At 52.7% G+C, this 23,997-nt stretch overlaps 9 protein-coding genes across 9 annotated transcripts; 6 read left to right on the top strand and 3 right to left on the bottom strand.

Moving 5' to 3' along the window:
• Positions 1-748: 748 nt before the first annotated feature.
• On the bottom strand, positions 749-3,102 carry BJX68DRAFT_129507 (putative lysophospholipase). Its single transcript, XM_071036275.1, has 3 exons — positions 2,000-3,102; positions 1,575-1,939; positions 749-1,501 (listed from the first exon to the last, which is right to left on the bottom strand). Exons 1-3 carry the CDS (start codon positions 2,979-2,981, stop codon positions 1,166-1,168), a joined length of 1,683 nt encoding a protein of 560 aa, XP_070897001.1. The 5' UTR covers positions 2,982-3,102; the 3' UTR covers positions 749-1,165.
• Positions 3,103-3,944, top strand: BJX68DRAFT_129522 (uncharacterized protein). Its single transcript, XM_071036276.1, has one exon. It carries the CDS (start codon positions 3,224-3,226, stop codon positions 3,662-3,664), a length of 441 nt encoding a protein of 146 aa, XP_070897000.1. The 5' UTR covers positions 3,103-3,223; the 3' UTR covers positions 3,665-3,944.
• A 3,853-nt stretch (positions 3,945-7,797) lies between these two features.
• BJX68DRAFT_241482 (uncharacterized protein) lies at positions 7,798-8,122 on the top strand (the record flags this gene model as incomplete). Its single annotated transcript, XM_071040846.1, has 1 exon — positions 7,798-8,122. A coding segment is annotated over one exon (273 nt), but the record flags the coding sequence as incomplete, so codon positions are not given.
• A 193-nt stretch (positions 8,123-8,315) lies between these two features.
• Positions 8,316-10,000, top strand: BJX68DRAFT_268924 (DUF1996 domain-containing protein; the record flags this gene model as incomplete). The annotated part of the gene is made up of 3 exons (XM_071046219.1): positions 8,316-8,493; positions 8,549-8,708; positions 8,767-10,000. 3 exons carry the CDS (start codon positions 8,316-8,318, stop codon positions 9,998-10,000), a joined length of 1,572 nt encoding a protein of 523 aa, XP_070896998.1.
• A 782-nt stretch (positions 10,001-10,782) lies between these two features.
• On the bottom strand, positions 10,783-13,557 carry BJX68DRAFT_241479 (LCCL domain-containing protein). The gene is made up of 2 exons (XM_071040845.1): positions 12,762-13,557; positions 10,783-12,711 (listed from the first exon to the last, which is right to left on the bottom strand). Exons 1-2 carry the CDS (start codon positions 13,226-13,228, stop codon positions 11,064-11,066), a joined length of 2,115 nt encoding a protein of 704 aa, XP_070896997.1. The 5' UTR covers positions 13,229-13,557; the 3' UTR covers positions 10,783-11,063.
• Positions 13,558-14,032: 475 nt separating this feature from the next.
• On the top strand, positions 14,033-16,392 carry BJX68DRAFT_241476 (putative aromatic amino acid aminotransferase). Its single transcript, XM_071040844.1, has 3 exons — positions 14,033-14,279; positions 14,345-14,915; positions 14,975-16,392. Exons 1-3 carry the CDS (start codon positions 14,081-14,083, stop codon positions 16,056-16,058), a joined length of 1,854 nt encoding a protein of 617 aa, XP_070896996.1. The 5' UTR covers positions 14,033-14,080; the 3' UTR covers positions 16,059-16,392.
• Positions 16,393-16,522: 130 nt separating this feature from the next.
• On the top strand, positions 16,523-17,466 carry BJX68DRAFT_268921 (uncharacterized protein; the record flags this gene model as incomplete). The annotated part of the gene is made up of 2 exons (XM_071046218.1): positions 16,523-16,983; positions 17,052-17,466. The coding sequence occupies 2 exons, from the start codon at positions 16,523-16,525 to the stop codon at positions 17,464-17,466; spliced, it is 876 nt and encodes a 291-aa protein (XP_070896995.1).
• A 475-nt stretch (positions 17,467-17,941) lies between these two features.
• Positions 17,942-19,096, top strand: BJX68DRAFT_129386 (IMPACT family protein). The gene has a single exon (XM_071036271.1). The coding sequence runs from the start codon at positions 17,999-18,001 to the stop codon at positions 19,025-19,027; it is 1,029 nt and encodes a 342-aa protein (XP_070896994.1). The 5' UTR covers positions 17,942-17,998; the 3' UTR covers positions 19,028-19,096.
• Positions 19,097-19,773: 677 nt separating this feature from the next.
• BJX68DRAFT_129397 (uncharacterized protein) lies at positions 19,774-22,593 on the bottom strand. The gene is made up of 4 exons (XM_071036273.1): positions 22,231-22,593; positions 22,090-22,172; positions 21,941-22,036; positions 19,774-21,886 (listed from the first exon to the last, which is right to left on the bottom strand). The coding sequence occupies exons 1-4, from the start codon at positions 22,469-22,471 to the stop codon at positions 20,222-20,224; spliced, it is 2,085 nt and encodes a 694-aa protein (XP_070896993.1). The 5' UTR covers positions 22,472-22,593; the 3' UTR covers positions 19,774-20,221.
• Between the last annotated feature and the right edge of the window lie 1,404 nt (positions 22,594-23,997).

The raw sequence follows: 23,997 nt of genomic DNA, 5'->3' as shown, positions 1-23,997 counted from the left end.
GAACTTGCTGGGGATGGTGATGGGTTCGCCGTCTGGCCATTGATTTCTTTCCTTTACGTAACGCGGCCAGCCTGGATGTGCCTAAGGCGGCGGAAACTGGGACACGTCGACTACACTCCAGATGGATCCAGTTTGTCAGGCAGGGGAAGAGGCAGCGTCCCTCATTCCAGGGCTCTTTGAGGAATGCGCAATTCCAGCGGTGGCCTTGAAAGAGAAACAGTTCCTGGCCGGACTCAATTACTGGACTAGGTAGATATCCCAATCTAAGCCTCTTCGAGAATTTTAGGGCGGGGAAAAAGCAAAAAAAAGCTCCAGGAACAAATGACAACATCGACAGGCCCAAGAAGTATAGGGTGCGCTGCAGTATACCCTCCAGCCTCCAGGGCTTAGGCTTACTGTCGAGCCTGCTCAAAACAGAAGGTCCAGGGAGAAGCAGCAGTCAGAAAAGTCACACCCCTACCCCTATCAAAAGCGCCGGCCACCCACGTTGACTCCAGGCCCAAGCTGAATCCTCCGAGGCCTCCATTCACCTTGGACAGCACGAACCAGCCAATCTGTGCACCGCGGTATTCCACGCCGTCGCCAAGCTCCGGAGTATTCTAGGAGAAAATCAACTGGTGAATTATTTTGGTCGGCATCTGGGGACCTTGCTAGCGTATAAAAAGTTCCACTGTCTTCTCCAGCTAACAAGTGCGCTCTAGCCTCTAGTCTGTCTTGTTGGGTTGTTATCTCTCGCTCTTATAGTCGCAACCTTGGAGGCCAAATCTCGAATAATGGCGCAATCGTTCTCGAAGCGGGGTTAAACTTCTGTCGCTCTGTCATGGCAATCTTGGAGGCGTATGAGGTGCGGAGAGGAGCAGCAATCTCCGCGGGATTCTGTCATTCTCTGCACTCATCGATTTTCCCGCCCGCCGGTTCAGACCCCGATCCCAGTCCGTTTCCCTGGCACGCGTGATCTCCAGCTGTAACCACTATTGCTCTGGCGCCCTCTTAGACTGCATCCCCAGCTTTGTATGCATACCCCGACTTTTGCCATTGAACCTTCCTCTCCAAGAAGCGACACAAAAAGATCATCTAGTCTATGCAACAATTCTCCGTAGTCTATCCGACTCTATCGCCGTTGTAAAATTAAGATTGTAGTCAAAGTTGATCAGCAGTGTTCATGTCAAGGCGCCGATCCCGCCATCGACCAATGCGACGACCCCGCGCGATACCCGCTGCCGACAACTTCCTCCATCTCCCTGTCGCTGACTTCACGTGGCCCAATTCCGGCCAGCCCCCAGGTGCCAGGCCGGCGTCTGGCCAGCAACTGCGCGGCCGTCCGCTCGTCGCTGTGCAAATGCGCACCCGACTTGCGCAGAAGCACAACGTGCTCTGAGAGCCCAGCGTTAGCAGCCAGGAACAGCGGGGTGCGTCCGTTGCGGTTCCGTATGTGCACCGACCCGCCTTGGAGGAGCAGGAACTCAAGGATGCTAATCGAGGGTGATGTTGCGGCGAGATGCTATAGACCGGCTGTCAGCGGCTGCGACTGCTACTTTGAATTTGAAGGGACGGTTCATGGTGTGGAGGCTTACCACTGGAGTATTTCCGGAATAGTCCGCGTCGTTCAGCAGCCAATGGTGCTCGCTCCTTATGATCTCCTCGACCCGAGCAAGGTCCCCCTGCGCGATGGCGTACCCCAGGATCGTGAGCGCTTGAACGCGCTCAGGCAGAGCTCCGTCGGGATGGCGGAAGACTGGCTGCGACGACTCTGTTAATTCGCCACGAAGGGACACGAACATGTTGTTTGCCACGGACCGGGGTGTCGACCCGGGTAGAGCCAGAAGGTAAGCTAGCTTTGTCAGTGCGCCTTCCGTGGTCATGTCGAGTCCTGCAACCACCCCGGCCTTGGACAAGCTCATGCCGGGGGCATAAACTGGACTGACGCTTCCTGTCAAACCTGTTCTCGCAAGTCAGCACTATTACTATCGATCGCTATCTGACGCAAGTAACCGCTCACATTGAGTGACATTGACAATGACAATTCCCCGAGAGATGGCGTCAGCAAACACCTTGGTCATTGCGTTATCCTGTCCGTGCGGTGCGTTTCCGGCTCCGAATGTTTCCAGAACCAAGCCACGAAGGCCGTCTAGTTTTAGTACTGCATCCACCATTTCCGGCTTGATACCGGGGAAGATGCGAAGGCACGCGACATGGGTCGTGTCCAAGTTTGTCTGAATGCTAAACTGCTCAAGGCTTTTCGGCCGGTTCACAATCTCCCAGTTGACATTCGTACGCATGGACGTCGTTACAGCCAGCGGTGCGCAGTTTGGTGAATCAAACGCATTAAAGTCGCTAGCCGCGATCTTGGTGGATCGGTTGCCACGAAGCAGTTTGTTGTTGAAATACAGGCACACTTCGGGGATCATAAAGTGGCCAGCCACAACGAGGGATCCGAGAAGGTTATCAGTGGCGTCGTTCTGTAGCTCGAGCATGGGCGCTTGGGCTCCAGTAAGAATGACCGGCTTTCCGAGGTTTTGCAGCATGAAGCTCAATGCAGAGCAGGTATATGCCAAGCTGTCTGTACCGTGGAGGACCACGAATCCGTCAAAGAGCGTATAGTTTCGCTCAATGGTCATCGCAATCTGAGCCCATCCCTTGGCGTCGATGGAACTGCTGTCGAGAAGCTCATCGAACTCGAAAACGGTGTATCTCACTCGCCGGCCGTACGCCGTCATCGGAGTCCGCAGACTAGGGTGAGGTTTAATATCCCCCTCGCCGTTGGTCACAACATCCATCATTGTGGAATTCGATCTATCGTTGAACGTAGGCACCCGTGCGAGGCACTGTTCTTGGAAATCCCGGGCAGGCACCAGACCGGCTGGCGATGGTCGCATACAAATCGTGCCTCCAGTCATAATGATCAGGACCCTTGACTCGGGGACTGGCTGGTCCGCGGGGCCCTCAGCCAGCTCCGGGATGAAATCATCAGCGGCGACCATGGTGAGCGACAGCTGTAGACAGCCAAGTATAATTTCGTAGCAGAATTACTGATAAGGCCTTTTGCCAACCAGGGCACGCTTGTGGCGAGGTCAAAATCGCACAGTGCAAAAGAGCAGCGACAAGCAGTCTTCGGAGCCCTACGAAGAGCCCAAAATAAGGTGCTTGAAATGGGTCTGCGCTTGGAAAATCTTTCCGGTAGCCTCAACGGTCGATCACGGTCGAGATAAGAGCCTAGACCAGAATGCAATCACAGATCGCGGGGTTGCTGTGTCGTCTCTTTTGCCTTTATAAAATCGGAATAAGGCTTCGGAAAGACGGTGAGGGCATGACCTTCCTTCTTTCCCTGATTCTTCTTTGTGGTGTTGAGGAAAGTTTTCAACGGCGGTCGATTATTACGTACGGAATGCGCTTCTGTGGATGCCGGCAAGGAGATCCTGGGTGCCACTCCGTGTTAGCGTACCATTGCGAGATTTTTGTCCGCCACTCCTTCCTCACCTCGACCTCTCCTGAAGGATGGACAACGTCCGTCGACTTGGTCCATCTTCTCCACAAATTCTGCCTCCATGAGGTGCTGGAATTGCCGCCGAATTCTCGGGGTCGAAAACCTCGATCACGCGTTTGGACTTTCGGGTCAAAACGAACCACGACGACGATTGTCACGAGAGCAGTTCGAAGTCGGTGATGAACGCCTGCACAAATCATCAAGTCAGAAATCGCCCCTGGAAGAAATCTCCACATTCGGCCGAATGTTTGACTCTTACCTCGATCATCAGCGCGCGGTTTTTCGTGAACGATCCCCGGATTCGAGTGGCGACAAGAATCCGGGAGCTGGTCGGCCAGAAATAGAAATGCTGTCAAATGGGCTCATGTGATCACCACATTGCAGGTCCAGACGCTCTTTTTCTGTCATCCATTCGGATTTTACACTTCGTCTGTTGCAAAATCGAGGATTGTTTCACGAAAGTGAGATGCTTTCCTCGCAGCAATTCCACCATCTGCAGTTGCAAGAGCCTTTGCCTCTACGAGCTTTGGAAGAAACAAGCAAATCGCTTTCAATCGAGTCAGATATTCTTCGCCTTCTCTCTCGATTCAATCAGAATCTAGCATTACAATGCAAGATGATGTCTTCTTGCCTCCGAAGCGGACTTTTTGACCTTGAAAGACTTTTTTTTCCCCATTTAGTCGAACTTACTCCATGCTTCTTGCTCCGTTCTTCGGCCAGTCAAGTGTTTTCATTACGAGATGCTCGGAAGCACTAGGATGCAGATGTCCGTCATTGCTCTTTTGCTTGCCTCATACCCCAAGTCCGGGGAAGCATTGAGCGGGTACCTTGAAAGAGGATTCCGGCCTTCTGGACTCTCCGTTCTACTGACACCTGCTGGCAGATATTGTCTGGAATCACTATACGTGACTCTTTCCAGCTACAAGGGACGTACTCTGTGCGCCGATAGGTTCTCGCTGTACGCTTCTCGCCGCATTATATGTTTCTGGCCAATGACTTCGTCCCGACTCCAGGTTTCAAATGTATGGTGCTTGCAGAGCATGTCCTTCTCGCGGCCTCGCCGGGGTCACGGTATGCTTTGTTGGCCTGGCGAATAGAGCATGCGCTCGGCTCTTTCCTTGTCAACTGCAATCCGTGACCTAATGAGGCTTCTCAATTCAAGGACGAAGCAATGCCTCGTTTCGTAGCCCGCCAGGTTGTCTGCTCGACACAATACGCGAGGTTGGTGGTCCGGCCTGTTCAGTGCACGTAGTCAATGAGAAGTGGTTGTTTGGAATCTTCGTTCGATGAACAATATATATAGCATGTAGATATAGATCAAGTTGGTCTTTTACGGACTCGGTTGTCTCATTCGAATCTTCTGATAGTTTCGGCGGGGCATTGTGGCTGACATGTGTACTTGACCTTATATATTTCCCTGCAAGTACCGGATTCTACACAACTCACTCCTCGGAACAATCAATCGACGGATGATTCATTGGTTTATTCCACGTATAGGAGAAGTCACATACGAAAAGAGAAATTCAGCTATGCATTTAGACTCAAATTGTCACTTCCCAGTGATGTAGCGCAAAAGCTTGTCTGTTGTGTTGTCCCAGGTTGAATTTATGATTGAGGGTCCTCAATCATAAAAGGGCTGAATTTTTTTATGTTGATCCTTCGTTGGCCGACTGGTCTCTGATTAATGAGACATTTTCTTTTCTTTTTATCTTCCTTGGGTTCAGTCTGGGTTCGAACCCCCTCTAACGCAGTCTTTTTTGGCAGATTTTCCTCAAGAGGTGGTCCTGCGGAGGTTGCCTATGATCATGGAAAATATGCAGGAAAGACGAAGCTTACATTGAGCGACACATTTAACCGCACTATCACAATGTCGAGGTACCATGTTTACATAGTAAAGTCGACAAGTAGGCTCCAACTTCGCAGCGCGATTCTCTAACTTGCATGCCACATGGCGGCTCAAAAAGTCTATCGCGATAGTGCTTATCTACAAGAAGCCACTTACCTCATTTTAGTGATAAGACTCGGGATTCAGAACTGGTCGACTTGTAATCGTAGATCGGCGACTTGCAACTGACTCAAGATAAGAATCCGCACTTGTTTCACCCTCATACACCCGGAGGCAGAGTCAAGATCAAGAATAGATGAAACGATCTTGGACCCCGGACTGTTCTTGCGAGACCTGAAGAATTCACGAACGGGAACTTGCAATTCCGTTGACAGTCTGGTTCTCGAGTCCCTGGCATGGCCGTGCTTCGGGCTTTGTCTCGAAGCCGGACATGGTTCTCCTCCTACGTACAACTTATGCCGCATTTCGGGACGGAAAAGGGATCAGCGCAAATAGGGGCAGAGCGGGCAGGAAGGCCACGAGTCTGTCCATGGCGACAAATGAGGTTGCTTTCCCCTGCGACTTTGTCGGCTTAAGCTTCTGTATTCAAGGGTTGAAGATTGGGATCAACAGCCATGATCTTCAAACCAGCTTCTGGAAACTCGCAAGATTGTCCTGTCATGGGGAAGAAAGCCTGCTCTCGCGAAGAACTGGATATTATTCCGGCGAGAAGACAACTTGGACCTCGAAAAGTCTGAAGGAGAGATGACAGATTCATGATGGTCCATCCCGTTCCCGCATCTCCTGAAGAGGTTGAAGACTTGGAGAACGTGGGATGAGTGGCGACCAAATTATTCCTTGCTCTCGGAGTATACTTGTGTCGCACAAAGGTTTCATCTTGCTGGAGAGATGTCTGATCATTGATGCGACGGATTGACTCGCTTCATCGAGTGCGATTCCATTGCTGGCTTCTTTGTTAGGCCTGACGGCGTCCCTCGAAGCATACATATTCTGCCGGTCCACAGTTCGCGTGGGATATCCTCCGTGTTATCGGTCGCTGACACGCTTGCGGGGCTTCTATGGGAACCAGCACGTTAGAACAACAAGACGACAAGAGTTGCAAAGAGACAGAGGCCACCTGGAATCAAGCAACGAAGACCTTCCTGACCATAAATGTACGATATTCGCATCTCATTCCGACCTGCGAGGCGGCTGCGAGGCGCGTTCTTCGATGCAGAGCGATGACGTTTTGGCCCCAGTCCGCCGTTTCAAGTGGTCGACTCCTTGTGCTTTCTTTTCCTCCCTCGTCAGGGATTGGTCGGGGGACAAACGTGATTCGCCCGGTTCCTGTTTCAGGTTCATCCACCCGAACCCTGTGGCCCCCTGCCTCCTGGAATTCTTAACTTCCAGAGGAGCGCCGTTCCATGGATAAGTTGGCTTCCCCTGGAGATCAGGCCAATTTCTTGGTGGACCACAGTGGGGATGTGAACGAAGGCACTGCCTCTCTTGGCCTCTTTTGCGAAATGAGAGCAAGAACTCGTTTGTCTTCTCGATTTTTCTGTTGCACGAGGGCTGCTTCCAAGAGGTTCAATATGCCAGAGTTGAGGCGCCCCTGGCGGCGATCCTGTGATTTCGACGGAGATTAATCGAATGCAGTGCCAGCAGGACCCCGCATCGTGAGCTCAGTGGCGCTTGGCTATTGGATCGCAAGCGGCTCTATCTTGTCAGATTCGAGTGTTTTCAAGATGGCAGCCGGGGCCGGGCAGACAGACACCGCTCCTTGCCTTGTGCGCATCGTCACAGGAGGAGCCTCGAGAGATTCGGATCTGCTCTGCAGAGTTTGGGACGGATGATTGACAAGAAATAAAATCAATAGTGAGCTTGTTAGGCTCTTAGCAGGCGCGCTGGTCAAGCGGCCAAGGCGGGGGGAGCGAGAGAGAGAGGAGATTGTAAGGTGAAGAAGGTATCGAAGCGAAATAATGGTAACTGCCAGGTGATTGGGTCCCCTTGTAAAAGTAATCGCGTCGCCCGCTTGGTTGTATGAGAACCGTTTGATCTTTCTCTTGTCCCTCCCTCCTTCCCCGTTTCCAACACTATCAGACGGCGCTTAGTCTCGTCTTCCGCTCCTTTTCATCTGCTTCTGTTTCTGCTTCAACTTCTTCTCCATTTCCCGTCGCTTTTCTGCCTTCCAGTCTCTCTTTAACTCACGTTATTGCTGTTGTTGCTGTTCGCGAAGGGTGTGGCCTGTTTTCACACTCCAGGTATGTCCGATCGAGAAAAGTGTTATCGGCGCTGAAGTGCCCTGGATTCCTAACACTGATCCCTCATTGTAGGTCGCATCCCACTCCAGCTGGCTTCCTACAGTCACCACTAGGTACGTCAATATTTTTCAGTTTTCTCAGCATTTGCACGTCTTCAGAGGTTCTGTGGTCTTTCATCGCCCCTTCTTCCATTTTCTCGAACCATTCGCTTTATCCCCTGACGCACTTGAAGGTGCCTGCGTCCCAATCGCTCTCTCCTCGTGGCGCTGCAGGGTCACAGACTCCATTCCCCCCTGCAAGGGAGCCTCCCTTGCACGCAGCCCACCAGCCACTTGCATTGGCTTTGCGCTTCAGAGTTCACTCCTATTGGCCACTACACCTTGTCCCTGGCCAATGTTCCTGTTTACGATTCAAGGAGAGAATGTGCACCGCTTCTGGTTTCCTTTGTTGTTTTCCTTTGTTATTGTTATACTCGTCTGCCGCATCTACCTCCTACTCGACTTGACAAACGACACGACACACGACACACCTCGACGGCGCCGACTTTCGAAACCCTTTGTTCTTCACGCTGAATGCAATACGTCTTGATGATGTTTCTCGCTATGCTGAATTGAGTTGAATCTAACCATCGCCCGAGGGTATTAGCTTGCAGCGCGACTGAGTCGTAAAGACGCACCGTCGAACACTTTTCACTCCTTTAAACCAACCCTTGTCGCTCCTTCGCTCTATATCGACTGTCACCACTATGCCTACCAACATGCGGTTTGATACCAGCGTGGTAGCTTTTTTGGCCGCCTTTTCAGGCGTAGCGGATGCCTTCTGGCGTCTTCCTTGCCGTGGACGAAGTGGTCTCGCCCGGATGGATCCTCTTGTGAGCCCCGGCGAGCCCTCGTACCACGTCCACACCGTCCACGGATCGAATGGTTTGTTGGCTCCTTGAAGTAATGTTCGAACCCCGCTCACTGAAACCAACGCTAGGCTTTGGCATGGAAGCGGATATGAATTCCCTTCTCGGAGGAAGCTGCACATCTTGCGCCGTCAAGCAGGACAAATCGGCGTACTGGGCTCCTGCTCTGTACTTCGTTGACGAAGATACGGGAGACTCTGAACTGGTCGACGAAGTTGGAGGCCTGCTTGCGTGCGTGATGAGAGTTCTCCAATTTAGCAAATAATGACTAACTGACATATGCATCTAGATACTACCTTTTGTATGGAGATGATGTCCAGGCGTTCCCTGATAACTTCCGCATGATTGCCGGCGACCCATTCCAGAGGAACTTCACTTGGCCCGTCCCCGATCCACCAAAGTCCGAGTGGACTGGTGACCAAGGTAGCCAGGCCGCCCTTGCCCAGAAGGCATTGGGGTTCAACTGCTTGAACTACGCTGCCACAGCCGAACCATCTCTCGGCCGTCACTTCTTGCCCGAGAAGTCCTACCTGGACGAACACTGCACGGACGGTGTTCGATTCGAACTGATGTTCCCCTCGTGCTGGAACGGCAAGGATGTGGACTCGGATGACCACAAGTCGCACATGGCCTACCCATCGCTAGTCATGGATGGTACTTGCCCGGAGGGCTTCGAAACTCGTGTTGTTTCCATCTTCTTCGAGACCATCTGGAACACCTATGCCTTCAAGGACCGCAACGGTTACTTTGCCCTGTCCACTGGTGACCCTACCGGATTCGGCTACCACGGTGACTTTATGCACGGTTGGGAGTCTGGTGTTCTGGAGGAAGCTGTCAAGACCTGCACGAACCCATCTGGCCAGGTCGAAGACTGCCCTGTTTTTGAACTTCAAAGCGAGCTTGAGCAGGGCCTCTGCTCCTTCGACATCCCCAGCATCCTGAAAGACGAAGACCTCACCACGATAAAGGGTGGATTCCCCAACGACATTGTTGTTGAATGGGGACCGGAGTATGCCTTCCCTATCCAATACGCTAACGGCAACCAACCAAGCACGACTAGCGCCACGCCCAAGCCTACCAATGATGCCGACCTAGGGTTGAGCGTCTCCATTGACCTTGGAGCCGTCGCCGGCAACATCCATGCTGCCGAATCCAAGACTGAGTCTACTTCTACAACCACTTCGACCACCCAGCCTCCACCACCTCCCACTACGACATCAACGACCTCTACTTCGACCTGGACTCCAACTCCCACGACATCTTATGTTAAGAGCACCGTCACTCAAGAGATTGTCTGGGTGGAACAGCAGATTGTCGTTATGGTGGATGAGAACGACATCCCTGTGAAGACCGAGACCGGTGTCGTCGAGATTCTCTCCACTGCCTACAAAACGGTCACACGCACTGTCGATACCGTTGTGACTATTCCCACCGAGCCGCCGGCTGAAGCTCCCGCCAAGCGTGATCACCACGACCACCTTAAGGCTCACAAGCGTCACCAGCACGGCCACCACGCGCACTAGACAGGAGATCGGGTACGACCTTATGAGCCTATGGTAGGCGTTCAGAAATGAACGCCTATGCCTCGGATGGAAGCCACCGTATCGCCTGCGATCTGTACCTACCTTTTGCATTTATTTTCAACCACTTCGACCGGCCCCTCCCACACTCGTTTCCACCCTCCCAGCTGTGGTCCGATCCTTTTGATTTCACTTCTCGAATATACTTTTGATAGCTACCACTTACACTTTTTTTTCTACCTGACCTGATCTCCCTCTCCTGTCAATACCCTTTTCTCTCTTACCTCACACACCTTCCGTTCCGTTTCCCATGTACATGCATAACTCGACTTATCTACCCGCCTTTGTCCTCGTCTCGAGGGAGGGGCAGGGGACCAGAAAGCATGACATGACACACAACTACTTGCAGTAGGATAGGATCTCGATCCTCTCGCCCTTGCCTTCTATCGGGCTTCCCTTGATGGGGAGAGATACGAAAGGGCAAGGTTTTCACGCGGTCTTGGTTTTACATATAGCCAATGTATGCGTGGATGCGTACTGGTGTCGCATCCTCATTTCGACTCGTTTACCTTGTATATGATTCCCCCTTTCTACTTAGATCTGAATATTGGAGTTATGGATACGTTTTCAGAGAAGCTATTACGTAGATTTGTCTAAGGAGACTTTCTGGGGAGGGCTAAGCAGGACAAGTCCATCGTAAGATTGGAGGCGGAGGCAATCTCACTCGGTACCTGGGCTCTCGCAAAGTTGCCCACGGCGCGAGCTAGACGTGTTTGGATCTAAGATCTATCGTAGATGAAATCGTATTCCATTCATAATTCATTATATGAGAAAACCGAACCAATCGCACAACACCATATCACACGTAAGATACCGAAGGTAGCCACCACCATCCCGGCCCCAACCCCAAGCCGAATCACAGCCACGGCCAGGTGTAGGCCAACTGGTACGTGTCGTTCTAGTACAACTACAGAAAATTCATGTCCTTCTTCGTCTCCGGCTCCGCCCCCAAGCACAGGTAATGCAAAGGCAAAGAGATAGAGGAAAAGGACAAGGAGAGCGCCCTCTAGTTTTTCGGCTCCGGCGGCGAAACCCAGTCGCCGTTGTCGAACCAGATGCCCGGGCCGCCGTACGTGCCTGCTTCGGCGCCGCGCAGGAACGCAAAGCGGAAGAAGAGCGTTTCGGGCTTGTCGTCGTCGTCGCGGTCAAGCCATAACGCGGAGAAGTCTTGCTCCCGTTCTCCACTGACGTCTTTCTTGAAGTCTTCCTCGAGGTCTAGGGGAACGGGCGAGGCAAAGTCTTCGTTGATGAAGGATGCGTGTTGGAGCTCTAGACCCGAGTGCCCGTGGCGGTGCCAGGTAAATTCACCCCGGGGATCCTCGTCCAGGTAGCCGCGCCAGCGCTCGACGTCGTTGACTAGGACTGATACGCCGTCTACGCCGAGCTTCTCCATGCGCTCGCGCTCCCAGAGGGTAAATGTGATGTTGCCATTGCCGTGGTAGGGTTCGTCGGAGTGTTTGTCCGGGAGAGAGACGGAGACGGAGGAGTCGTTGATGTGAGGCGATGTGCTTCCCCACCATCCGTTTGATCCGCCCGGTTGTTCACCCAGTGCGGCAGGCGTTTCGATTATTGAGGCGAAACCCCATCTAGCGATGCCGTTGATGAAGAGGCCGAGAAGTAAGCCCTGGTAGAGGAGCGACGGGCGAGTCGGGAACGCAGTGCCGTACATTAGGACGATCGCAAGGATGTAGTGATGGATGCGAAGGCGGAGTCCGGGAAGGACGAGCAGAATCAGGAGAATCAGCGCCATCGTTCCGTAGACCTTGAGATAGTGAGGCATCAATCCACCCAAGCGGATTTGGTTGGCCTGAGTCACAACAATGCAGATTATGGTCGGGATCACCAGAGCTAGTGCCAGCTTTGCGCCGGGTTGTTGTTGAATATCATGAGGTGTGAGACGTTCAAGAGGAATCAATCGTGCGAAAGTGTAGTTGTTCAATGCGGCAAAGAACAAAGGCGGCAAGAAGAGGAAAGTCTTGCTGAGCTGATATATGGGCGGAGATAACGGGCTCAGGAGCGGTCGCGCGCAGTACCTGTACAGGACATAGGCAACGAACGAGGCTGGAAGAAGCCGCGACAGGAACACAGAGAGCAGATCGGCTACCTGAGCCTTAGGAGGAGGATCGGATACCAATCCAATCTGGCTAAAAACCATGAAAAATGTGCTGAAGAAGAGCACCGCAGGCGAGGTGCAGAAAAGCCATAGCACAACCAACGCAGCAATGGTGATGCTCAGCAGCGGCCATCGGGGATCTTGCGGGCACGTCGCATCCGATGAAGGCTCGACGAAGCTAAAAGATTTAGGAAACGTCGATGGGAACCCAAGAGAGCTGATACCATTCTTCTTTGAAGCGTGGAAGGAGTGCACTGCTCCTTCAAGGCGGACGACGCCACAGCCACCGTCGTTATCAATGACCCCAGCGTGAAGAGCGGATTGACAGATGAAGCTGTCGGCCCGGTAAATGCCCGGGTCATCTGATCCTGGCTCCGGACCACCGATCACAAGCCCTCTGTAGCTGATTGTTTCATTTCCAACTGTGTATGGCTCAAGCATCTTCGCGTCTCGACAGTTCGCAGGGCATCGGAAGGCCATCGAGGCGGCTGTGAATGGACGGCAGTCGTTTCCATTGAGTCCGCATCTATTTCCATGGGCCCTAACATTTCTCGTTAGCTTGATCGAATGCAGTTTCCGAACTCGACTTACCAGAAACTCGTCGAGCACGACAACGTCCGCGGTCGACCATAGCCAGCAATATACCCCGCAGACCGGGAGTGTAGGAAAAGTATCGTCCACGGCAGAAACCACGCAAGGTAGAGGAGTAAGAGGAGCGAGATCTTGTATTTGCGCTTCGGGAAGAATTTGTTCAGGTACCGGACCGGCAATTCTTGTATTTGGGGTATCAATGGCGTCAATAAGAGAGGGTTCGGCGGGTCCGGGCCTTTGATGAAGTTGGCTGTCGCGCGAGCAGCTTTTCGAATCGGTAGAGGAACCCATCTGTAGCGGAACGACTTGGAGGACTCCCGTAACCAGACGGGGAGGATTGTGTTGCCAGTGTCAACATCGCGGGGCAGTAGGTTGTCGGCACCGTCGGGATCGTCAAATTGGTCGTCGACCTCTACCGAAGGAGGTATATAGGACCGAGAACCGTCCTCGCGCCCATCTCCAAACATTCTTAGATATGTTATAGGGAAATCGGTCGAGCGGCGATGAGAGAGCGTTGGAAAACGATCGGTCTAGATAACGATAGCCAAGAGGTGGCGGGATTGTCGGAAGTGGTCTAGAACAGACCCTCACAACCAGCGGAAGGGTCGGTCTTAGCGGCGGAAGCGGCGCAATCAATACGGACTCGCGAAACCGGATAGCGATGGTAGAACGGATAAAGATAGCGAAGGGAGGATGAATGAGCGAGGTGTTGGAGGAGAGAAGAAGCGAAGATGACGGCGAGGCGGGCTCGACACTCAGCGCGGAGGCTGGCGCCAATCACTGGCGATTATGTCATCGGCAGTGCCTGGTCGGCGTGTTCAGGTTGTCCAGCGGTCCGCGAAGAGGCCGATCCTGACGTTCCAATAACGCGAAGAAGAAAACATGGATTTTCCCAGTTTTTGAAGCGTGCCTGAAATTATAGAGTTGGCGTGCTGGCTTGGATATGCAGGAGAGTGGGCGAGCACTCGGCTCCAACTCGCGTGGGGGATCTTCTCTCAAGTTGCTGCTTCGATTAGACAAAGTACGGAGTACGGAAGACCCAACCGTTTCAACGGCTATCCAGCAGCTGTCTCCATACTGATCCGAGACATCAGTTCTCTTTCTAAACCGGCCTACAGCGCCGTCAACGTCCCATCCTTGATATCCGGGGAAAGAACCCAAGATCCGTTATCTCCGGCTTGCCCTCTATAGGTATAGCGACGAACCAAGGATGTTGGGCGAACCTCCAGCGGATCGCCTCCATTGGCTGTGGAGATCAAAGCGACCGCTGGGTCCAGTTGCTTATCAAGCAGCTTGGAGATAATGGTCTCATTTAACTCATGGGCACATCATGGCCACTGTTGAACCCCAGATGTGCTCTGGAAACATCAACCACACCATCAACCATCATGGCGTCGCTGTCACCTCCTTTGGACTTGTCCCATCACTTTAGCTATACAACCAAGCAGCGCGCTCCTAGTGCTGTCAAGGGCTTTTACAAGTACTTTCAAATTCCGGGCATTGCGAATCTGGCTGGCGGTATGGCTCATCACTTCGCAACTCACACGAGCTGCTCGACATTCTGACTCTTGAAAACTCTCCAGGACTGCCAAACGCCTCCTATTTTCCGTATGACACCCTAGAAGCGTCTGCCGCTCATTCACAACGATTCCCGACTGTTCCAGGTGGAAGAAAGACCAAAGAGCCTCATCCGTCCGATCGCTTGACCATCCCTAAAGAGTCTCCGAGCGCCACACCGAAGAAGATAGATATCACAACAGCTCTACAATATGGCACCGTTGAAGGAATACCTCCCCTCGCGACGTTCGTCAACCAATTCGTTCGCGAGCATCTTCATCCGAACGTCCCGTACGCCGACGGTCCAGCCACTATTTTGAGCGCCGGGTCAACAGATGGGTTCGCCAAGGCCATCGAGACATTCACAAACACATGGAATCCCGATCGCGACTGGGTACACTTGCGCCAGGGTGTTCTTTGCGAGGAATTTGTGTATATGAATGCGATACAGACCATTCAGCCGAGAGGACTCAACGTTGCACCGGTGGCTATCGATGCAGAGGGCATGCTCCCATATGGCCCCGGCGGATTGTTGGATGTTTTGCAAAACTGGGACCACCGCAAAGGCCGTCGCCCGCACTTGATGTATACTATAACGTAAGGCTAACGGGCTTTTGGGAAGGAGCCTCAGCAGCTAACAGTTCGCTTCGACACAGTATCGGACAAAACCCAACCGGCGGTACGCTGTCAGTTGAGCGTCGCAAAGAGATCTATGCGATCTGTCAAAAATTCGATGTGATCATCGTCGAGGACGATCCTTACTGGAACCTGCAGTACCCATCAGCACAAGAGATGCAGGCACAGTACCGGAACACGGTGATCGTCAAGAACAGTCTCGCGAAACGGAACTATAATGCAGGAGGAAAATCTTCCGGATACGAGTTCCTCGATTCGCTCGTGCCCTCGTACCTGTCCATCGACACAGACGGCCGCGTTGTCCGTTTGGACACTTTCTCCAAGACCATTGCTCCTGGCTGTCGCCTCGGCTGGATCACAGCGCAGCCGGCGGTGATTGAAAGAATCTCACGCATCATAGAGACATCCACCCAACAACCCTCCGGGTTTGTACAGGCAATGGTTGCGGACTTGATCCTCGGCCAGCAGGTAGATGACGAGTCGGTCAGTTCTCGTAGCAAAGAGAAGACTCCGAAAGAAGGTTGGCAGATGGACGGCTGGGTCCGATGGCTGGAGGGTCTCCGCGCCGGATACGAACATCGGATGCAGCAGATGTGCATTCGTCTAGAGGAGGGCCAATATACCACGGTTGATGCAGGGAAACACACCGGCGAGTCGTCGCTCACTAACGACGAAGAAGACTCCTGGGAGGTTTTGGATAAAGTACAAATGTACGACTTTTCCTGGCCCACCGGAGGCATGTTTATCTGGCTCAAAGTGCGCTACAACACTCATCCCTTGCGTCAGAAGTATGCCCCAGAGCGGCTCGCCAAAGCCATGTGGGTGCACTTTACACACAAACCGTACCTCTGTCTGCTTGGACCCGGCACGATGTTCTCGCCGACGGAGGAAACTCAGCGCCGTGGCTGGCAGTATCTTCGTCTCTGCTTTGCGGCGATGCCTGAAGATGACGTGGTGCCGGTCAGCGAGCGGTTGGTTGAAGGGTTTAGAGCGTTTTGGCAGCGGAAGGATCTGGATGGTCTTGAGGATGAGGATGGTCTAGCGCAGGCGATGGACCGGCTGCAGATACGTCCTGCTGCTAATTTTCTGGGTATTGGGTGCTGAATTTGGTATTGAGCCCGTGTCGTATAGTTCTCTACTCTAAACTATCTGCGACTTTGATGAAGAAGTTACCTTTGCTGCAAGAGTCCCGAGGCTAATCGGACTTGGCGTAGAAGCCTTGGGTTATCCCGGCCTCCCAGATGTCGAGAGGCTGGCCGATATCACCCTCAGCAAGAACACGGGGGCCGTTCGTGCCTTCCTCAACAGCATGCAGGGTGGCACATCCTGAATTCCCTGAAGGAACCCGCACGACTGTATACCCAACACAACAATTACTTAGCTTCTCACGTTTTATCTGATTATAGCTCAACTACTGTCACTAAAGACTACTTTGACGCGTTCAATCGTTCTTACCAGAAAGCTCTCATATTCATCTGCATCTTCCGACTCCATTCTTTTGACTGGACTCCCTCCTTCGACCATCTCTACACCTCATATTGCCAAGCGGGATTCCCACGGACGTTACAATGAACATGGACACTAAACATATCTATTGCGATATCAAACATCTGACGCGGCGGAAACCAATGCGGCTCACAGGCACAACAGATATCCACATTGCACATGCTGAGTATTCCACAGGGTCCCGCTACGAAGAGTGCTACGCCAGCCCCAGGGTTTGGTATCCCAGCAGAAACTCTCCCGACGGTCGCGAAAGACAGAACAAGGGCTCATCCAAAGAAGATAGTGCGGGCCACCAATTCGACGGGTGCATCGAAGAGGACCGCAGAGTCGGCGGACCATATATGTGCCGCATCCCTTGCCTATGGATTCCGCTCGCCAAACACCACAGCCAGTACCAGCGCCTCGTTGAAGATGCCGCCGACATAAAGGCCGAGGTTGAACGAATTCTTGTGGCGGCCGGTATAACACCCGCTAGCCTCCGGTTCGGTGGAAGGATATCGGAAGTTGACAACGAAGATTCTCCGTTTCTCACACTTTTGGTGATTGCGGAGAGGAAAAAAACCTTGATTCAACATGGCTTGATACGGCCAGAGAACTTTTCCACTACATCCGCAGGCAGGATCTCCCCAAAATCAACGTCGAAATCGCAGGTATGCAAGTGTTCTTGCCACATGAGTTCGCGCCGGTGGTCGCAGACGATCGATTCTGGGACTTATGGAAAAGGATATCGGACGAGATCGCAGAGAGTGGTAAGGAGTACCAGGTTATGTTTTTAATACTATGTCACATGGGCAAAAGCAAGGACTATACCCAGAACCCGGTAACTGCAAAACTTCAAATTGGGGCCAAGGCAGAGAACCGTGACTACCGCCCGTTGCGTGAGCGCCTTGTAAGACTCCTCGACGATAATGGATGGTATTACATTGCGGTCCTGATTCTGTGTGGCGAGGCTACCAGCCTCACACATTGCCCCATGACGAACTCTGATGAGTGGGCGAGTATCTAGGCCGCCGTGAGGGTGGGAAGAACCTGGGGGTGGATTGTAATCTGCTCAAGGCATGTTCGGGTGATGGACTGGTCGGTTGGAAAGTGGTAACCGGTTGGAATTATTATGTGCTCTAGATAGCATTGACCGGACCTTGATGGCCCCTTACCATTACTCCCGCCTAGATTGACACTATATAAATCTTCAAGAGATCAACCGGGGGCTAATGTTGTAGACCTCAGCATGCTCTAGGTCCTAATGCTGTCGCATGAGAAATGAAGGGCGCGAACATAGGACAAAAACCTGCTGATTTAGAGTCGAGACGCCACAAGAGAAAGATGATGGCCCAACTGTCTGCGATCTTTCGCCTCATACAGCAGAGGTATACGTAGTTAGTTAAGCGATATGCACGTTAGTCATCAAATCTTTGTATACATAAGAAGTTTTATGCAATGCGGGGAGAATCAAATCACAATCACCACACGACGCAAACCTCCTCTTTCGCAAACCACACAATCCACCCCTCATACATGGCTCAATCCTACGCAACAAAATGCCCTCCGCACTTAATATAGCCAACTCTGAACTGGCCGACGAAGTCGAAGCCATAAACGCCATCTACGACCCCGACACGATCACGATATCTTCCTCATCCTCATCCACATCCTCGCCTTCGACCTCCTCGACATCAGCCGCGACGGCAATTAAACTGCAGATCCCGAACCATCCGAACCTCTCCTTCCTCCTCGCCTTTGAGCCTACGTACCCGGAAACGCCACCAAAGATCCTCGGAACCGCATCGACGGCGGCGCGCGGGGAAGGGAAAATCGCTATCGATGTCCTCGAAGATATCCTCGGACGAACATACCAGCCGGGCGCCGTGTGCCTATTCGATGTTATAAACGAAGCGACCGAAGCATTTGAAGAATTGAGCATTGGCGGCTCTAGCGCGAGTGCGAGCGCGAATCCAGAGGATACAACAAGTACAACGAATGCATCTACGACAGCTACAGCGAACAGTTCCGGTGGACATGGACAGGACGATATAACATCCCTTGACACGACTCTCGCAGCCCTATCCCTCCACGAGACTTTCGGACTCTCTCACCCGCCCGACTGGATCCTCTCCGAGGTCGTCACAGAGAAGAAATCCGTCTTCGTCGGTCGCGCTGCACACGTTACCAGTTTGGACCAGGCGCAGGCATACTTAGATTACCTGCTCGCGAGCGATAAGAAGGTTGCGTCCGCGACGCATAATATCAGCGCGTGGCGGATCCGGCAGCAAAAGAAACCGACATCGAAGGGTAACAATAACACGCCTGGCGAAATGATCATCCAGGACTGCGACGATGACGGCGAGACGGCGGCAGGTGGGCGTCTCTTGCATCTGATGCAGTTGATGGATGTGTGGGATGTTGTTGTGGTCGTGACGAGATGGTATGGTGGGATTCACTTGGGGCCGGATCGGTTCCGCATCATTAATGCTGTGGGGAGGGATGCCCTTGTGAGAGGTGGGTTTGGCCGGGAGAAGGAGAAGGAGAATACTGGGGGCGAAAAGGGGAAGAAGAAGGGAAAGAGATGAGCGTGAGCGTGAGCTCTGGAAACCGGAACATCGCTGGTTCTGGGAAACGCACCCCGTGACTCGCAAGGCGGATGCGATGCAGATGGCATGGTTCAAGCGATACGACCTACGACCGTAACCACGGCCCGGGGTCTCCGTCATTGTCGGACGGGTTTGATTGATTTGGCCAGAGACTCTAGCCCCTGGTGTGACTGCCGGTGTCTAAGAAGACGGCACATTCGAGGCTGAGTTCGCGACCCTGAGTGGTTCGGATAGCTTCGGTCAATCCTCGCTCGAAGCTTCAGCATAGCCAATCGCATGGAGACTCAGCAAGTCGAGTGTATCGATATGTCATGACTTGCGGACATTGAGACCGTCAGGCTACGAGCCTATCGGGATGGCTTCCGCGCAGCGCCGATCAACAAGAGGAGATGAATGAGGGGTTCTCGCGCCCCAATGGGAAGCTCGAGCTTCACTACCAGAGACGGAAGAATAGACTTATAGAGCGCTACACGATGAGGTGACACTATAGAATGGAGTCCGGATTCTTTACTTCTTTCTGCGTCGATATACAGAGCAGTTCACCGACAAAATACCCCATCATGGCGTGTCCATTTCAGAAATGCCCCAGGTTGACTCGAGATACCTGAGTTTTTCACTTGACACTCAATCGCATAGATCGCGAGAGAAGAAATCGAGGCGGAGCCTGCCACTAGCTCAGCATCTTTGACACTTTCACATGCTAATCAAGATTCCAAGCTACGTTCCAAATAAAGCTTGATATAATATCCCGGAGTAAGCTCAAAATATGGTCCCTGTTTCACGATTTTTCCACTGACGAACCCCCGCCCAGAGGCTATGCCTCGTATACAGAAACCTCAAACACGCTAGTACTCAGACGCTCCAGAGTTCCGGGCCAGGCCTCCTCGCGACGTTACATGATCGCCACAGGAGACGGAGGAGTAAGTCGGCTATGCTGAGCTTCCTCCGAATCCTTGTTTTAGAATAGCTCCTGGAATGTCACCGCTTGGCTACGGTTGCTTGGAGCTGTAGCGAAGGATTCAAATGTCACATCATGTCCCAATGGTCAATTCGTTTCACCACAGAACCTAAGAAGTCCAATGCTACGCACAGCGCGAATAGCATACAGACGAATCGCTATCGCTCACAGATCAAATCCAGGACTGGCGCTTCGCGACCAAGAATCGACGACGCTCAATGATACGGCACGCCCAACCGCAGCGGTGTAACATAGCTCGCCTCACCAAAGACAACCTTAACCCCCTTATAGTCATCGACCTCTCCTAACTGGACGGTCTTGTCGCGGATGATGCTAGCTCGTTCGTCTGCATCGATTGGATCGTCGTCCCTCCCCGTCAACGACATGTACGGGTTCCCGTAGGTCAGCCCAACAACGGGATCGAACATATTCGGCGCCAACGTCTTTAACCTGACACAGATTCCTGCGACCCCAACCCCGAATAAGAGGACCGATGATACGATGAGGATAGCCGCCCAGGTGTAGTCGGGCCGCCAGACCTCGGTGTAGTGGGCCACTGTGGCGTTTGTCGAGGCGCCGACGAAGGGCGCGAGGTCACTGACTAGCCTTCCGACGGTCTTTGGTGGGTACCACGCTGTGTAAAGCCCTGTATCGTATGAAGATTGGTTCGCGACTGCTAGTAGGCCGTTGCCAGGTATATGTGGCGGGCCATATAAGCTAAAGTTGGTTGGCAGGTCGCCTGCAAAGCCGGTTGGAGCCATGAACGCCTGGAGGCCTGTGTTCAGGAGGATGGAGACTCTAGCTGAGAAGACATCTGGGTCAATGGCGGTGAAGTTTACGTCTGTTTTGGAGTAGTCCATTCCTGATTGCATGGGGAATGCTCGTGAGTCGTTGAGGAAGAGGCCCGTTGGCGCCGTGCCCCAGCTCACTTCGCGTGCGGGCTGCTGCGAGCTAGCTCCGCTGATCATCTGGAGAACGAGCCACGCCCAGAGGTCGAAGCTGGTGTAGTTCTTGTCGCGGTGGTCCGTGGTTGACTCCCGGACTTTGGTCGCGGCGCAGTTCCCGTCCTTGCACTCGATTAGGGCTTCGACCATTCGCTGGGTCACCTGGCAAGTCGTCACTGTGGTCCAGATTTCGACGCTGTTGTTGAAGCGCAGGGTACGTGCGTCCGTATAATTCGCCGTGTTCGGATTGAGCTTCTTCTCTCTTTCAGGAACGGGCAGCCCGAGAAACCTCTGTGCGCGGATCGAAAACCCTGAGAGCCCTTGGGACATATAGCAGTCCACACACTCTAGGGTCATCCCATACAGCTGGTCTAGGGTTCTGTTTCGCTGGAACGTCGTGGGATGGGACACCTCTACGTATGTCGACTCAATCGTAAAGTTGATATCTCCCTGCTGCTTGATTTCGGCGAGACCAACCATAGGCATGCCGAATAGGGACGTGAATGAGTCGATACTGTTTGCGGCTGGGACGGGCATCCAGCCATCGGCGCTGGCTGCTGAGGCATTTCCTGCTTCAATGCGCGGGATCTTCACGTTCCCCCATTGATCAAGCGGCCCGGCTTTGATATTCGTGCTCTGCATCATGCTAGCGGCATACATGTCGCGCATCGACGTGGGCCAGCTGCCGTCGTTCCCAACCATGATACCTGCATAGAAAAACATATTGCCCAAAGGGCCATTGTCCCAGTACCGTAACTCCGTGTGGCTCACATCAGTCGTATTAGTGGCGTACATCAGGCGGATAGTGCTTTGGCCTCCGAGCGGCGACATGGCCCATAGCACCAATAACATCCAGACGAGGATCGACGCAGGCATGCTGGTAAGGTGTAAGATGGGGTCTGCGGTAGCATTGGTGTTCATCAAAGCCCATAAGGTCTGGACCACCTATCAATACGACGTGAGATCTCAAAGCGCTTATGGGAGACCCACCGACATCCGAACGGATCGTTGGGCACAATATCGCCCGATGCTCTTGAGGGAGCGTGAGAGTAGAGCAGCGAAGAGGATAGGATAGATCGTAGGTCCCTATACTCCATTAGGTAAAGTCCATCGAGGAGAGGGTTTGCTGGTCTATGTACCAGCCGCATCGCTTGCTCCATAGCTGACCCCAGGCTATCGCCGGTTGGCCTATCACGTATACTAATCGCCACGAGAGCGAGTGCTAAACAAGCGGTCAGTATCCCAAGCGTCAGCGTGGACAAGATATTCCAGGATCCTACCAATAAAGCATAGAGCCACCAAACAAAGAAACATCTCAAAAACGAGAGCAATAATAGATCCAGCCGGCTTCCTCAACATCCTACCCGACCCACCACGCACCGAGACCGAGACCGACGCCTGGTTGGAGAAGCCCGTTTGCGTGGGCGCTTCCGACCGCAGCGTTGTTGACGAGACGCTCCGATCATGGCGGAAGCTTTGTGACGTGGCCAGGTATGGCCTTCCTTCTGTGTATCGAGCCATAGGAGCGGGCGTCAATCAACGGTGTTTGGGAGGAGCCCATATTTTCTGCGAGGTGTTTGCGTCTCTTAAATCGCCGACGGCGTAGCCCCCATGCTGTGCAACAGCCGCCGGGCCAACAGATCAAGCCTGCATATATGGTCCATTTTTAACATCTCGCAGGGCTCGGCGGCGGTTAGGGACTTGCGATGCCCAATGGTGTGCGCTTGCGGGAGCGGATCGTGTTGGTGATCGTCTCTAGTCGGCGCTTAACCCCCAGCGACGAAAACTGCTACGACTTTTGCGACTGCACTTGATTCTGGCATTCTGGGTGTTTTGGTACAGACAAAGAAAGTCATGGTATTGAAGGAATACCCCTGAGAAAAAGATATTATTCGCAAGTTGAATTTGATCATTTTGCTTGGAGGAGAGCGCATAGTCAAACCAGCGAAGGATCTGAGCCGACAGCTTTGGGAGAACGAATGGTCTTTTTTTATTCAACGGATAAGGATCAAGTCGCGGACAAGCCGATGTGAGTGTGTCATTCAGGGCTTGGAGAGTTGCAACTACCGCCTATATGGAATGATGCTTGTCCTGCAAGCAATGCGCGGCTTGGAAAGGCTTGGGAGGGTTGGTGTACAGGCAACCTAGAGAGATTCTATGCATATCCTTGCTCAGTGTGTGAGTAAGGTGCCCAAGTGGCGCCAGGGTTGGGCCCTTTTGGAGAAGCCTGACTCCAACTTCAGATGAATTTTTCTAGCGCTCAGGTACACACGCCTGGCGCCTGTCACACGTTGTGATCAGCAACTCGTGCTTCGTGAGAAGATGAGTTATTTCCCACTCATGCAGGAAGCTCGTACCTGGACTCCCCGGCCTTACCTAAGTGGCTGAGTAGAATTCACACTCAGAAAAGTACTTACTCTCATCACCACTGCGGAGCCGTGGGAATCTTTAGGACCTCATTTGAGGTTGCTAGTCCAAATTAATGAAGCTCAAGTAGACAACCTCGATACTAATATCGGTACCGAGGGTAAGCGAGATTGGCCAGGGAGCTCATATGGGGCCGTGCCTGGGTACTCCGATGCCACCTCCAAGATGCTCAATTGAAGCTCAAATAAAGCAAGCGTGCTGAGTAGTATCGGGCGGGGAAAGCAAGCGAGATTGGCCGCTCATATACGGAGCATTGTGGAGTCATGGCTGGATACTCCAGGACCATTGTTCGGTTAGGATACTGGATCCCATAAAGTCTCATTCTCTCGCGAGTCTCGAGTCGGGAGATCTAGATTTTGACTCTCTGAGATAGTAGAGTAGATACTTTGTGTGTGCCAAGGTGGTTGACACATGTCCGAGTCCGATCCTCTAGACTCATGGTGCCTTAAAACTGCCAAGGCTATAATACTTTCAAGTATATGATTCAATCGAAAGAGTAGTGAAGCCTTGATTTCGCATGCAACTCAAACTTGCAACCCGATGAAGGCGCAGTCTCGTACTTCTGACTCTTCCTTTGAGAAGCGAAAGTCCCAAATTTCGATTTGTGACTCATGGCATAA

This window comes from Aspergillus pseudodeflectus (assembly GCF_044049435.1).
Source record: "Aspergillus pseudodeflectus strain CBS 756.74 chromosome Unknown BJX68scaffold_34, whole genome shotgun sequence".
Classification (NCBI taxonomy): Eukaryota; Fungi; Ascomycota; class Eurotiomycetes; order Eurotiales; family Aspergillaceae; genus Aspergillus; species Aspergillus pseudodeflectus.
This window is presented reverse-complemented; position numbering and strand designations above follow the sequence as displayed.

What these genes read in the sequence shown, in the direction of transcription:
- BJX68DRAFT_241476 (XM_071040844.1), top strand. Translation starts at nt 14,081, where the DNA reads ATGGGCACATCATGGCCACTGTTGAACCCCAGATGTGCTCTGGAAACA. An exon ending in CATTGCGAATCTGGCTGGCG is followed by an intron (nt 14,280 to 14,344) that starts GTATGGCTCATC and finishes AAAACTCTCCAG; the next exon opens with GACTGCCAAACGCCTCCTAT. An exon ending in CACTTGATGTATACTATAAC is followed by an intron (nt 14,916 to 14,974) that starts GTAAGGCTAACG and finishes GCTTCGACACAG; the next exon opens with TATCGGACAAAACCCAACCG.
- BJX68DRAFT_241479 (XM_071040845.1), bottom strand. Translation starts at nt 13,228, where the DNA reads ATGTTTGGAGATGGGCGCGAGGACGGTTCTCGGTCCTATATACCTCCT. An exon ending in TCGTGCTCGACGAGTTTCTG is followed by an intron (nt 12,712 to 12,761) that starts GTAAGTCGAGTT and finishes GAGAAATGTTAG; the next exon opens with GGCCCATGGAAATAGATGCG.
- BJX68DRAFT_129522 (XM_071036276.1), top strand. Translation starts at nt 3,224, where the DNA reads ATGCAATCACAGATCGCGGGGTTGCTGTGTCGTCTCTTTTGCCTTTAT.
- BJX68DRAFT_129397 (XM_071036273.1), bottom strand. Translation starts at nt 22,471, where the DNA reads ATGGCTCGATACACAGAAGGAAGGCCATACCTGGCCACGTCACAAAGC. An exon ending in GGTGGCTCTATGCTTTATTG is followed by an intron (nt 22,173 to 22,230) that starts GTAGGATCCTGG and finishes CCGCTTGTTTAG; the next exon opens with CACTCGCTCTCGTGGCGATT. An exon ending in TGGAGCAAGCGATGCGGCTG is followed by an intron (nt 22,037 to 22,089) that starts GTACATAGACCA and finishes AATGGAGTATAG; the next exon opens with GGACCTACGATCTATCCTAT.
- BJX68DRAFT_129386 (XM_071036271.1), top strand. Translation starts at nt 17,999, where the DNA reads ATGCCCTCCGCACTTAATATAGCCAACTCTGAACTGGCCGACGAAGTC.
- BJX68DRAFT_129507 (XM_071036275.1), bottom strand. Translation starts at nt 2,981, where the DNA reads ATGGTCGCCGCTGATGATTTCATCCCGGAGCTGGCTGAGGGCCCCGCG. An exon ending in CATTGTCAATGTCACTCAAT is followed by an intron (nt 1,940 to 1,999) that starts GTGAGCGGTTAC and finishes TTGCGAGAACAG; the next exon opens with GTTTGACAGGAAGCGTCAGT. An exon ending in ATTCCGGAAATACTCCAGTG is followed by an intron (nt 1,502 to 1,574) that starts GTAAGCCTCCAC and finishes GCCGGTCTATAG; the next exon opens with CATCTCGCCGCAACATCACC.